Below are 13,691 nucleotides of genomic sequence, written 5' to 3' on the forward strand. Positions count from 1 at the left end.
GGAAAAGGTCAGAGGACGTATCAGTAGATTTTTGCATTTTTGCCTCTTCCGCAGGGCATCGGCTGTTACATGTTCCGCATTGATGACTTTGATGTGGTGGATGCAACCATGCATGGCAACGCAGCCAGATTCATCAACCACTCCTGCGAACCGAACTGCTACTCTCGAGTGATCAACGTGGAAGGCCGGAAGCACATCGTCATCTTTGCTCTTCGGAAGATCTACAGGGGGGAGGAGCTCACCTATGACTATAAGTTTCCCATTGAAGACGCCAGCAGCAAACTCAACTGTAACTGTGGGGCCCGGCGATGTCGGCGTTTCCTCAACTGAGACATCCCTCGATTGAAAAGGGGAGGATCCTGTTTACTTGTAAGCCTTAAATTAAGGTGGATTGGGCTCGGGGAGGCAGCAGGCTGTCCGCACAGAAGGGGAATTAGCCACTATGAGACCAGCTGAGAATATTTGGCTGGTCAGAAGTGATTTATGTGGACATTTTTATGGATCGTAGAGGAAGAAGAGCCTTGAATCTGCACAGAAAGTTCATACCAGGCAAGTTTAAGTCTCCTTTCTTGTCTGTGAAAGAGTTTAGATGTACAGCTACCACAGCAACATCACCACAAAGTAAATATTGTTGAGGAAGACTTTAAACCCGATGTTGAAACCGTAGGGGGGTTCCTGGATCCGTATGGATGAAACCAACAGAATTTCTTTGAAACACACGTCAAGCCTTATCTGTTTGAATCATTGCTGAAAACCTATAGCTAGGCTCTGAGAGATTCCTTATATGTTTTATTCGTTTCTGGTGGGGGGAGGGTACATCTGTCTATAGTACACATGTAATCATGATCGCTCCATCCTCCAGTGATGGGAACATTATTGCCCATCCGTGCAGTGGTGAAGTCAGTTCTTGAGCCATACATTCACCCAAACCTTTGTGTGTTTTATCTTACATTTTTCACTTCTCGCGTTGTCAATATTTTTTTCTTTCTAGACTTATTTTTTTCCGGGAATAACAAAACAACCATGGTGCTAAGCTTTGAAAGGTCTTTAACGTCTTTAGTTGGACAAAGATGTCCTGCAAATCAGGAATATGTTTAGCTGTTTATTCACCCTGCTGAGACCATTAATCTTAAATTTATGCACTCAAGCAGTACTCTTATCTTCATTGGAATGTAAAGTGTCTGCTACGTTTCACACTTTTAGACCATTGGTGTGGTATTTGTCACCTATTTTCTTCCTGTGTTGACTTAAAAATAGCAACGTTACCCGTTTGAGTCAGTAACATAGTGTCATATTTATAAAGACAGAAATGTGTCTTTGAGACGTGTTTTTTCTCTTGATGTACAGTGTATGTAGCAAACACTACCCAAGCCAAAAGTGAAGAGTTGTGGTGAATATCAGTTTTTTTTTTAAATATATATTTTATTACTCTCATGGCAGATGCTCATTACTTATTGCAATAAGACGTTGCTGCCCTACAGTTGCACATAAATAACCATCAAACGTACAAATTATCTTCATCTGTGTGAAACCTGCTACATTTAATCTCTTAATCAGGGAGGACGCTGGTTTCGAGCATTGCCACCATGCGTGCGTGCGTGTGTGTGTGTGTGTGTGTGTGTATTCAGTTCCTGCACCAGGCTTGTCAAGACACCGGCGCACAGACTTTGTAGATGTTGCAGAAAACATTGAGTCTGAAACGGAGCTGAGAGAATGCACTCAGCACCTTAAAATAATGTTTAATGTTGTTCTTAGTTGATGTTCAGTGCCGTCATTGATGAGGGTAATCTAATTCACACACTGTTCAAATTGGTAGTTATATTTATTCATGTTTTGATTTCTATTTTTAATAGTAAAAGGTTGTGCTTTGTATAAACGGTGGTGGTCTAGTGTATTAGGAGATCTCCCCAATTTGTATCCTTTTGTTGTGTTTACAACTGATGTCCTTTGTTTCACTAATTTACTTGAATTTTCTTTTGGGGCAGTTGTTGTCATGCATTTAAGCCTTTGTGACAGAAATTGTTCTAAAGCAGGTATTTTTAAAGAATCATTTTTATTTTATTTTTTGTTACGGTAGATTACTGACGGTCTTAGAATCAGCCACAGGAGTAAAATGAGCACTGTTTGCCTCCCCAAGTGCATGATCATCTTTTTCTTTCACCCGCCCTTTTCTCTTCAAACTTCTTAGAGTAAATTTCCTTCATGTTTTTGTGTCGATCTTAACTCCCTTTCCTTTTTGCATGTCCAATCACTGGGATGGAGCCCAGATTTACTTGTGTCAATCACCTAGCTGACAACAAGAGCAGAGTCACTCCCAACTCCTTGCAAGGATTCTACCTCAGCTGTTTACACAGATGTTTGGGAATACTGATGCAAAAAGAGAGGTTGATAATTTAAAGAGTAGCTTGGTTTTAATGTCCTGCAGAGCTGGTGAGTGAGTGAGTGAGTGAGAGTGAGTGTGTGTGTGTGTGTGTGAGTGTGTGAGAGTGTGTGAGAGTGTCTGTGTGAGTGTTTGTGGATGCGTCTGTTTGTGTCATTGTGTGTGTGCGTGCGTGTTTGCAATGAAGGATGGAAAGCACTAGTCAAAACCTGAAGTTATCATTACCATCTCTCCCAGAATCTGTTAAGAAAGCTGTATGTTATATATACACACATATATAAAAATATATATATATAGTATATATAGTAGGGTTATTTTAAAGTAAGTGTAAAAGACATAAAAATGAGAAAATATGTGATCTTTAAATTTACGTCTTTGTTACCATGTACAAATAAACCCTGGGTTTGTAAATATTTGTATACATATTTCTAAACCTGTTTAATTTTTCTATGCACTTTTTTATTTATAATGTTATTTGCTTAATAAAGATGTTAAGATGTTTGAGCAAAATTCTTTTTTTTATTATAAGTAGTGAAACACTAGAAAAAATAATCATGTGAAGCAATAAGCATTGACTGGAATGTATCACAATATTAGGGCCACTGTAAGTCTCAACATAAGAGAATTAAGTCATAATAGGTTGCTTCGGGTCATGTTATGCTCGTAAATTGATTGGATTACGCCTTCCTGACGGTCCACAGGCGTCCGGAGTCTTCAGTTATTTTGACTAAAAATCGTGTTTAGACTACAGTGTGATGCCTCCCCTACTTCCTCCACTTTTATAGGCATCTCTGATCTGCTTGGGACAGTCTTCCTACTTTGATCTGCCCACTGAAAATTCTTGAGGAAGCAGCTGTGCTCTGGCTTAATCAGAGTTAGTGTAGTAAATATTTGTGCAGGCAATAGGTCGTACAATGGTGAGGTTTGTCCCTGATCAAAAGTGTTTTCAAGCGGTTTCGGTTTTCCATCTCAAATGAAAGCCTGCACAAAGGGGCTTTCCCAAACGTCTTATCCAGAGCTAGTCCCAAAAAGCTCACGTGTCTCTGACAGTCTTAAGGGGAGTCGGCCATCTGAGCATGGAGCACTTATGTAATGCACAGCTGACTACAGCACAGATGGAGTCTGTGTTTTAAAGCCCAGTGAGCTTACATCACCACTCATGCTTTTTTCACTCTGTCTGGACAAAACCTTCCCTGATGAACTCCATCTTCAAAAGCACAGCTGGTTATCATCTCATACATTGTGCGGCAGGTTTCTATTGGCTCTGATAATCGGGTGCTTACTGGTGAAACATAACTTGCGGTCATTAAAGGTCTACTGTGTAGGGTTGAGTGGCATCTAGTGTTGAATTTGCAACATTGCAGCCAGCTGAAACTTTTAGCTGACACTAAAATGCAAAAACCCTATCTAGAGCCAGCGTTTGGTTTGTCCATCCTGGGCTACTGTAGAACATCATGGTGGACACCATAAAGGAGGAACTGCTCCCTATGTAGATATAAACAGCTCATTCTAAGGTAATGAAAACACAACAAATTATTATTTTCAGGTGATTATAAACTAATGAAAACATATGAATTTTATTTTCAATTTATGCCATCAGATGCCCCAAAATCCTACACACTGTATCTTCAACATCACTCATTAGACACATAAAAGACAGACTGCTCTTATCTGTTTACTCGTGCTTGTAATATTACGGCTTTTCCTTGCATCAAATGACTTTATTGTCATTAAATTATGACTTTATTCTCGTAGTATTACCTCTTTCGCGTGGCCCTAATACTGTGTCGTGTAAATGTTACAAGGGGCTTTCTTAGAATCAAAATCAACATTTGCTGAATAATACTTCATTTGGCTATTAATTCTTCTACATTATGTGTGCAAATCATGTAAACAGAGTGGGTATCGCACCACTCCTGTATTTTTCCTTCATGTTAACACTGATCAGATCAAGAAGATTCTTTTCACGCCATCTCTCCGGATTTCTGAAGAAATGTTACACCTGCTGTATCATTTTCAGTTTGAGCTTGGTGAGAACAGCAATGGCATCGTTGCGCTCCATCTGTCGTAGCACCTTAGCCAGGTGCCCCACGGTCGAGTCAGGCTGCCTGCTTGTGACGCCCTCCAACACAGCTGTCAGGGGGCTCTTGCTTTCCTTCATAGAGTAGGTGTAAGTAACCCAGGTGGCGGGGAAGGAGAAATGAGACGCCAGATGTCTGGTGTTCTTGACTCCTTGGCTTTCTGGATCCAACAAAATCACCAGCTCTTCCAAAACATCCAGGTTGTCCAGCACTGTCTGTAAAGGTGCTGACAGGACGCTGGGACCTACAGAGGAAGGTTGTGGGAGATTAAAATACATTGTTTGCCAACTTTCTGCATCAGTTTATTAACTTTGTGTTATTGCAGCTCAGTTTATCGATTGGCCCATTAATATCCCAGTTACTGTTGTTCCTGTCCCAGCAGATCAGGATCATAGGCTGCATAATAGAGATGGGCGGCATGGAGCTTCCCAAAAGTGAAGCCAAAACATCTCAATCACCCCCTGGTGGCTGGCTGCAGTATAGGTCATAAACCTCACCTCCTCCTTGTACACATCAAATAAATGTTTACCAAAGATGGTTTCTGTCATTTCTGGTAGTTCATATCATGCTGATGTATGTTCAAGTGTAAGTCTGGTTTTAATTAGCTATTTGATGCTATAAAAAAAAAGGGGATGTGACGTCATGATTGACAGCTGTGTGTGCAAGTTGGTGTACTCGCAATCAGTGGTGCTGCTCGCAGTTTGTTAGAGTGTTTGTCAGGTATTAGAGTGGGAACGCAATACTGCTGAGATCACTACTGCACACAGTCTGGCTCCACATGATGTCACCAGAGCAAGATGGAGGCGGCCATATTCACAATATTTTGGCTTCAATTCTGTACAGTGGGAGGAAGTGGAGATGTAGAGTCCATCTTTTTATACAGGCATTGACCAGGAACAAGGAGGTGTAAATGCAACCACAGATTATTGACAACAGCTGAGTTTGATGCTGTAAAACTATCTATGCAGTGGAAAGACGCAAATACTTAAGAAACTGGTGCCACATCACCAATGAAAAAAAGTGCTGTGGCAATTGCTGTTGCTAAAGAGATAGAAAACCTTCAACTACCGGAATTGGGTGTTGTGACACAGGAAATACCATGGACCCAGCTGGTAACAAAGGATATAGAATATCAGATAACACTCACATCAGATAAGCTAAAATGTGTTTCTACAGAAACAGGATCTTGTTTTTCATTGGATCATCGCTGCCTAGTTTCACTGTTTGATCTGAGTTTTGTTTTTGTAGTTCGAGCAACAATCAAGGAGTGAAAATCATTAAATGTATCGTCTGGCAGATTTCAGCTGAGAGATCTGGCCCCTAGCAAGATGTAGGGAGGTTTACTATACTCCATCTACATGTACTACCCACATTGTTATGATACAAAGCTGCCTGAAAATCAGCAACGTATCTTTAATGTCACATTTAGCTGTACATTGTACATTTAGAGACGACAGTGTGATTTACACTCACTCAGGATGTCCTCCAGGTCGTTACCAGTAGAGAGAGAAGAGAACCCTGAATTGATGTATGAAGATCTTCTGCTGTAGCCCAACACTGCTTGGTGACCTGTGTTAAACACAAACATCAGACAGAAACAGTTATAATCAGTGCCAGGACCACCCAAGTATATTTGCATTCCAGAAGGATAAAATGTTTTGCTTGTACAGTGTCCCTGGATGTGACTTGACCAAACAAGACTCTCCTTTCTACTCTTCTGCACATTTGCTTGTGTTTAAAGCCTTAAAGGGAAATTTCGGTTTATTTCAACCCGTCTCCTATCGTCCTAAATTTCTTTCAAGTGACTAGTGACATAGAAATAATAGTTAGCATGTTAGCCGTTAGCCTAGATACAGCCATAGCGTCAGACCTGTTAAAACGTAAGTGAACGGGCATCCTTTCAAGTGCAAAGTTAGTCCACTAAACAAGCTTTTTTTCCACAAAGACCGCCTCATATCGTTAGGATATGTCAGAGAACATATAGAAAACGACATGTAAACGTGTTGTCTTACCTTACCAGTGTGGTGCCATGTTTGTTTACCATCTAGCTCTGCTTGCCAAAGCGCGGCCGAAATATTGCGAGAACAAGCAGCGATCTCATAGCGTGCCTGAACAAGCAGCAGCGGCTGGAAGGCAGAAGTGGACAGTAGCCTATTATTATTAACTATTATTTCTATGTCACTAGTCACTTGAAACAAATTTAGGACAATAGGAGACGGGTTGAAATAAACCAAAATTTCCCATTAACTTTCCAATGTGCCAACCTCGTTTCCTCTTCATGTAGAGCACACATGCAGCTATCATAACGAGTATGATGATGATTAGGATCGCTAATGGTACTGCCCCTGTAAAAACAGAAAAAGAAAAGGTCACAGTTAAATTTAGATCAAGAACAAATATGTTCCATAATCAAGTGTATGCTGAACTTACACAGTACAGCAGGACCAGACACTTCTGTCTTTATCTGTTCCTGAAATGAAAACAGAGTGAACTCTCCCAACTGTACACTTCAGATGAAACAACAAACCATCTGTGACATTTAGCAAAAAACATTTTACTGTTTCTGCTCTATTTTAAAGAGGTAAATAATGTGCTGCCATATTCTTGTACCAGTGTCATGTTTTTGTAAAACAACTTTGAGCAGAATAACTTATTTTACCTGCCAATAATTATGCATCAGTGTCTGAGATGGTTTAACAAACTTTAACTAAAGGTCTAATGTGTAGGATTTAGTGGCCTGTAGTGGTTAAGGTTGCAAACGACTAAAACTTTTCTCATGTGCCAAGAGTGTAGGAGGACCACTGTGGCTGATGTAAAAATGTGTGGGCCTTTCTAGAGCCAGTGTTGAATTTGTCTATTCTGGGCTGCTGTCGAATAACATGGCGGACTCCATGGAAGAGGACCCACCAAGGACGTATTAAAAGACCTGGATACAGCGCTGGAGGCGGGACCCTGTTCATTTCTATGTAATCTCTCAAGACAGATTCTGCAATTTACATTGTAGAATCTGTCGGCAGCCCTGTGTGAAAGACAACTACAGAGGGGAGGGAGGGGGGGCTTTGAGGTTGAACGATGCTGCGCTTTAGCCAATCACAAAGGAGGGGGCGGGGCCGACACGTGCAGGTGTCCCCAGGAAATGTGTACCTACAGAAACAGCAAGCTCCGCGTCCATGGCGACCGCCCCACCCAAAACGCCGTCTCGTCAACGTGAAAAACATGGACAACAGCACAACTTAGAAGCAGTGTGCATCCACTCCTCACGACAGGAAAAAAAAAGGCATTAGCGGCAACATTTTTACCGCTGTTTGGTTCGAGTTGCAGGTGGGAGTGTAACACTGGGGGCACCGCCGGAAGTGAAGGGGGTGAGCGATCCAAGAGGACCCCTGCACTTCCGTTAGTCGAAAAACTACCGGGCAGTGCCTCCAGAGGTAAAGGAAGAAATTTTTTTTTTTTTTGTTTAACAGATGGATTTCCAGATTGATTTCTATGAAGTTGCTCAGTGGCGTATTAAGGCAAAACATCCAACTGCCATACAGTATATAAAATTACCGAGATTATTGGTGTTGCTTTTGCAATATTGGGCCCACTGGGCAAGCAAGCAAGCAAAACTCTATTTATACAGCACATCTTATTCCAGGTGGAAGCACAAAGTGCAAGGTAGAAATTGCAGGCACAAAACAAAGCCAGCAACCAACCATAAAGTGAATAAAATCCATTAAAACTAAGAATAAAACCTCGGGAAATATTCCTTAAGATGAAGAATAAACCAATAAAATATAAAACATGTGACCCCAGATAATAATAATACCAAAACGGACCATTAAAAGAGGGTAATAGTTATGAATTAAAATAAATAAAAGAACTAAAAACAATATAAAATAAGAGAAATAGATAAATAAAAGATGATAATAAGATAAAATAATAGATGAACCAATAAATCACTTAAAGTAAAAGCACCCCTGAGTTAAAATAAAGTAAAATAAAATAAAATAAAATAAGCAGGCACACTAGACTTAAATGGGGATAAAATGCATCCACTGATTTACAGGCATCTCTGTCACAATGTAGGTCAAAGTTGGCGGAAAAGTCTTTCTGGGCCCAACTGCATCATGTGACAAAACTCGGATGGCGTTTATTTCCACCACCAAAATTGGCTTCAAAGCTCACCACACTTCCCAGGGGCCTCCATTTGTATAAAAGTTTGCAGATACACATGTAACTTGGCCCTGGCTCCATAATTGGATAGTAAAATGATGAGTCATTGGCCATTCAGGAAGAAGCATCAAATATGGGATGGAAAATCTTGTAGGCTACTTGTGGGTATGTGAACTTTTTTCATCCAAAGGAATAGATGTGTAACTGCGAACCTTTTTCTGTAATTGTAAACCTTAATGCAAAAACTTGTTACTGCACTCACAATGTGTCTTTTCATTTATTCCAAAATATCATGTACAGCTACAGATCTGTTATGGATTCAAACATTTGTATGCTCTTTCACACATCTAAATGTATTTATACAAAATGTGTTCACACATTCATATATGGTCACACCGGGCTGCCAGACTTGTGACCCCTTTTTTGACTTCGCACCTCTAAATCCCAGACACTGGACCTTTAAATGACTCAAACCATGAAACCAGGGATTTTTTATGTGGGTTCACTTCCTTTTACAAAACAAACCATGACGTAGGCCTGATACTTTCCTGTGTAGGTTGGAGCACTATTAACACACAAGTAGTCTAATGGGCCTGATGTGTGGGCTGTAAAAGATGACAGTTACATGTGGACATGAAGAAGTAGAAACATGCTGTGATGTTGCTGTTGTTGTTGTTGTTATTGTTGTTGTTGTTGTTGTTGTTGGCACCTGAAGACAAAACACACTGAGGTCATGCTAGTTCAGAACACCATTCACATACATCATACCCACACCCACGATCAGCCTACTCACTGTGGTTGACACCTCGGTCGTCCTTCTACAGAAATTCAGAAATAAATAGTTGCTTTACTTTGCACAACAGCAAACAGTCATTACTTTAGAAAAAAGGTGCGTCTAGTGTGTGGTCATAGTTTCATACTCCTAACAGGACTTTGCTGCAGTCTAGTAAAGGCACAATACACACTACTTCTTTATACTTTAACCCTTTCCTCTGACACAGAGTTTTGCATTTGTGCAGCATGCTTACCGCGGCTCTTGGCACTGGGTGTCAGTAGTTGTACTGCACGGGTTTGTGGTGATATACCCGGGATGGCATGAAGTACACGGCCGACAATACACATCGCTCCCATCATTAAAGGTTCTACCGGCTTCACACGCTCTCTTGGAGGCTTCGTGGATCCCCCCGTTATCATCTTTGCCACAGTTTGGCGTGATCTCAAAGCCTTTATTATTACAAACGATAACGTAGCTATTAAAATATTACCTTAGGATAGAACAGAATAATAAGAATAATACACCCAGATTTACATAACCCGGTAAAAGCAGCAATGGGCTATATGAATTTATTATAATATTACTAATGGAACAGAACAGAGCAGAACAGAATTAAAATAATGACCTACCAGGAGCTGGACCTGGACACGGCTCACATTTTGAAATAGTCCCCTTCCAATAGGTTTTTGGATCGTGGCATTTGCCAGAGTATACCATCGTGAGTTTGACTTAACTGCGCTTAACTGAGTAAAACATTACCAGCACCTACCTATGTGGCGCCTCCCACCAGCCCGCCTGTAAATGTGGTCAGACTATACTACATTCAGACAAAAACAAAAAATAGAATAAGATTATATATATATGCATCACTCTAATTAAATTACATAATAAAACTAATTGTAACCCTGTACCCACTGAGGAAAACACGCAGCCTAATTAGATTAGAGTTGATGATTACAAAGCGTCTGAATACTATATTGTTTGCATGTAAAAGCTTAGGCTTTATGCAGACTTGAACATTTATTCTGTCGCTTTGCCTCTTGCCACCGTGCAGGCATGCCTTCCTTTTGCATATTTCCAGACAACACGGTTCAGCAAAGCCGCCGGAACAAATTTAAATGCACCACCATCGAGGGCTGTGATGCGCCATTACGCACTAAGTGTGCATGGAATAGTTCTTATCTCTTGAAGGTGATACACGCAAACGCGGGGGAGGTCTTTACAGCTTTATTGTCCTGTCCAGTTTAAAACAACTGTTAGAAAAGCAATTCGAAAGTCATGAAATGTGAGGAGTTACATTACCACAAGAACGAGACACAGGAGGACAAAGGCAAAAGGAGGGAAATGGAGATTGGCTTACAACAAGGGTGTGGAGGGGAACACTAGGGTGGAGCAAACAAGACTAATACAGAACAGATGTGAAGGAAAGGCTCTGGACTAGGGAGACACGTGTGACAGAAAACAGGCAGGAAAACACACAAGTAAACCCAGACATGGCACATGAGGAGAGAATCTACAAAATAAAACAGGACGCAGAATAAACATGAATGAATAACATGAAACGGACACAAATAGAAAACTGGATGGCTATAAACTTGTTTTCTAATTTACCTATTCAACACATGAAGTTCAGTTTATTCACCCTGATAAGAACTTCTCAACTTGTTAGAGCAGCTGTAAAATGTTGGCTGTGGTTCTGGAGGGATCTTTCCAAAGTCTGACAAAATAACTCTGTTTATGTAGTCTTATCTTTGGTGTGGAAGTGATAAGGTTATGAAAAACTCTGTCTCTCCCTTCAGCCACATTTCCTTTCTCCCTAACCCGTTCAATGCCATTTTCTACCTGTTTACCAAATGCCCTCAGACTTTTCCACCTGCTTCAGTCACATGATTCCCCCATGCACAAAGCATCCATGGACAAAAGTGTGGGGTCTCAGGTAAAAAAGAGGAGCCTATGTGTTGTTGAATCATTTCAATGTTCCAGGGAACTATTCTACTGGTTTTGTAACAGAGTTCCGATGAAATATAAAGATTGTTTACAACACTAAACACATGATTTTAGCACCATTTTGACTTCTGCAAAGTTTCCTTTAGTCGAGTTGCTGACAGTGTTGCTATTTTTACAGTCTGATTCCATCACTTCTCCTCAAAGACTGACCTCATCAGTCATTAGCTAGGCTACTTTTCCGCCCTTTACTTTGGTACCAGAAACAGTCTAGTGGGTTCCTGGTTTGTACCCAGGGTGGGGGAGCCCTTCTGTTCGGAGTTTGCATGTCCAGGGCAGGTTTTCTCCAGCTTCCTCCCACAGTCCAAAGACATGCAGGTTAGTTGGTGACTCTAAATTGTCCGTAGGTGTGAATGTGAGTGTGTACGGTTGTCTGTCTCTATGTGTCAGCCCTGTGATAGTCTGGCGACCTGTCCAGGGTGTTCTCTGCCTCTCACCCAATGTCAGCTGGGATAGGCTCCAGCCCCCCCGCGACCCCTAACAGGATAAGCAGTTACAGAAAATGAATGAATGAATGAACAGTCTGGCACTACTTTAAAGTGTTTATGTGACATATTTATCATTGTGCAACTAAATTGCAAAAAACAGTCTGTACTGGACACATGGAGCCTCATGATACCTGCGTGTAATTCAAGTCTTGGCCAGTGGTGTATTTTTGGATAGTATTTTCAATATTTCTACATTTTCCATTGTAAGATTACAGAGCATTGTTTAAATCCCGTGCCACTGACATTTTTCTGTCTCGTAGTCCCAGACACTTTCAGTCCTTTCATCTCATATGATATGAAGCAGCCTACGTCATTCATCGCTCTGATGATTCATTCATTAATTCATTTTCCGTAACTGCTTATCCTCTTGGGGGTCACGGGCGTGCTGGAGCCTATCCCAGCTGACAGTAGGCGAGAGGCTGGTTACACCCTGGACAGGTCACCAGACTATCACAGGGCTGACATATAAAGACACACAACCATTCACACTCACATTCACACCTGCAGTCAATTTAGAGTCACCAATTAACCTGCATGTCTTTGGATTGTGTCATTTCATCCTGTCTTCGTCATCAGTCTGTGTTAATTATACTTTAAATGTTACCAAATTTGGTTACTATGGCAAAAGTCCAAAAATCAGAGACAGTCAAGAAAAGAGAAGTGAACCTAAAGAAACGTGACCAACCACACTGTCATGCCAGCAAAGTTGGAAATAAATGCAAAAATGTAAACAAAAGGTTTCTTTGTGTCATCTAACTGTATAGGTTTGTCCCAAATAAGACCGATCTTGTTGATGATCATATGACCACAAACATTACGAAGTGGAATTTCTGGATGAGCGTGATGCTGATGCACAGTGGATACATGCTTGCAAAGCAGTTTAATACTGCATAAAGTGAACCATGTTGCAATTACCGCAAGACAATGACTGTGGCAGTCCCTCATTTTTGGTGTCTGCTGTCATTTTGCCTTTTTCAGTTCATTTTAGCTGGATGTCACCATTCTCCAGAGTTGACTGGAGGGTAAATGCACAATATGGTGAATGGTGGAAAGTTCTTTGGTGATTAGACCACATCATGACCTGAATATTTAGGGGGTGGAGATGCCATGGGTAGCGTAGGAATATTCCCCCCGATGGAGTCTAGACACTGGTGGTGGAGGTGAAAGGAGGGATGGCTGAGGGATGAGGATGATGGGATGAGGAGTAGGACTGGGCGGTGGATGAGCTGAAGGGGGTTTAGGAGGGTTACATATGTTCATCCTACAAAGACAACTGACAGCAACAAAAGGGAGTAAAGTTTGTAAAGCAAGTAAAACTTGATAGCAACTATATGATTAGCTTAAAGGGCCAGTGTGTAAAATGGGTTGAAAACCGTTGAAAACAATGACATCAGTGGTCAAATTCTAGATTGCAGGGCTCACTCGCTCACCCCTCCCGTCGCGTAAATGACGGTGGCCTTGTAGGGACAAAAAGCCTTGCGCAGACCCAAGTTTTTCAGGAGTAGGTCTATCTAGCGACGAGGTGAATATTTATTTAGAAATCTAAACCATGTTACGATATTGTAATGAATCACTCACGAGCAGGAGACCAGAGGAGCGTTACCACACACTCCAGGGGGTAGCACGTAAAAGACCCTGTCCCAAACTGACTCTAGCGTAACACACACACTTCATACACACATAGTCACTTACAGTACCCAGCGGGGCAGCCCTCCCCTCTCTGCTCCGCCAATCTCCAGCCCGCACACTGACTGACAGCGTAGCCTGTAAACAGAGCTCAGCTGTTTATTTAGCCTAGCAATATCTCC

At 41.4% G+C, this 13,691-nt stretch overlaps 2 protein-coding genes across 4 annotated transcripts in view; one reads left to right on the forward strand and one right to left on the reverse strand.

Moving 5' to 3' along the window:
* The window catches only part of kmt2bb (lysine (K)-specific methyltransferase 2Bb), a 31,916-nt gene extending 29,026 nt beyond the window's left edge, over window positions 1–2,890 (forward strand). For both annotated transcript variants that reach the window (XM_050047961.1, XM_050047962.1), the window contains exon 36: window positions 55–2,890. In XM_050047961.1, coding sequence (XP_049903918.1) covers window positions 55–330 — 276 coding nt within the window. In that variant the 3' untranslated portion in view covers window positions 331–2,890. The remainder of the gene's footprint in view (window positions 1–54) is intronic.
* igflr1 (IGF-like family receptor 1) lies at window positions 2,891–10,705 on the reverse strand. Of its 2 annotated transcripts, XM_050047963.1 has the most exons (8): window positions 10,021–10,705; window positions 9,645–9,840; window positions 9,410–9,434; window positions 9,242–9,325; window positions 6,892–6,931; window positions 6,726–6,806; window positions 5,935–6,030; window positions 2,891–4,705 (listed from the first exon to the last, which is right to left on the reverse strand). In XM_050047963.1, exons 1-8 carry the CDS (start codon window positions 10,106–10,108, stop codon window positions 4,377–4,379), a joined length of 939 nt encoding a protein of 312 aa, XP_049903920.1. In that variant the 5' UTR covers window positions 10,109–10,705; the 3' UTR covers window positions 2,891–4,376. The 2 variants fall into 2 exon arrangements, with proteins under 2 accessions (XP_049903920.1, XP_049903921.1); XM_050047964.1 differs by lacking the exon at window positions 9,242–9,325 and having other exon boundaries at window positions 10,021–10,704.
* Between the last annotated feature and the right edge of the window lie 2,986 nt (window positions 10,706–13,691).

The sequence above is a fragment of the Epinephelus moara genome, chromosome 6 (genome assembly GCF_006386435.1).
Source record: "Epinephelus moara isolate mb chromosome 6, YSFRI_EMoa_1.0, whole genome shotgun sequence".
NCBI lineage: Eukaryota > Metazoa > Chordata > Actinopteri > Perciformes > Serranidae > Epinephelus > Epinephelus moara.

Excerpts from the sequence above, each read along its gene's own strand:
- igflr1 (XM_050047963.1), bottom strand. The coding sequence starts at position 10,108 with ATGGTATACTCTGGCAAATGCCACGATCCAAAAACCTATTGGAAGGGG. Across the intron at positions 6,932-9,241 it reads CTACTTCTTCATGTCCACAT|GAACAGATAAAGACAGAAGT; the intron begins GTAACTGTCATC and ends TTTTCATTTCAG. Across the intron at positions 6,031-6,725 it reads CTACATGAAGAGGAAACGAG|GTCACCAAGCAGTGTTGGGC; the intron begins GTTGGCACATTG and ends TGTTTAACACAG.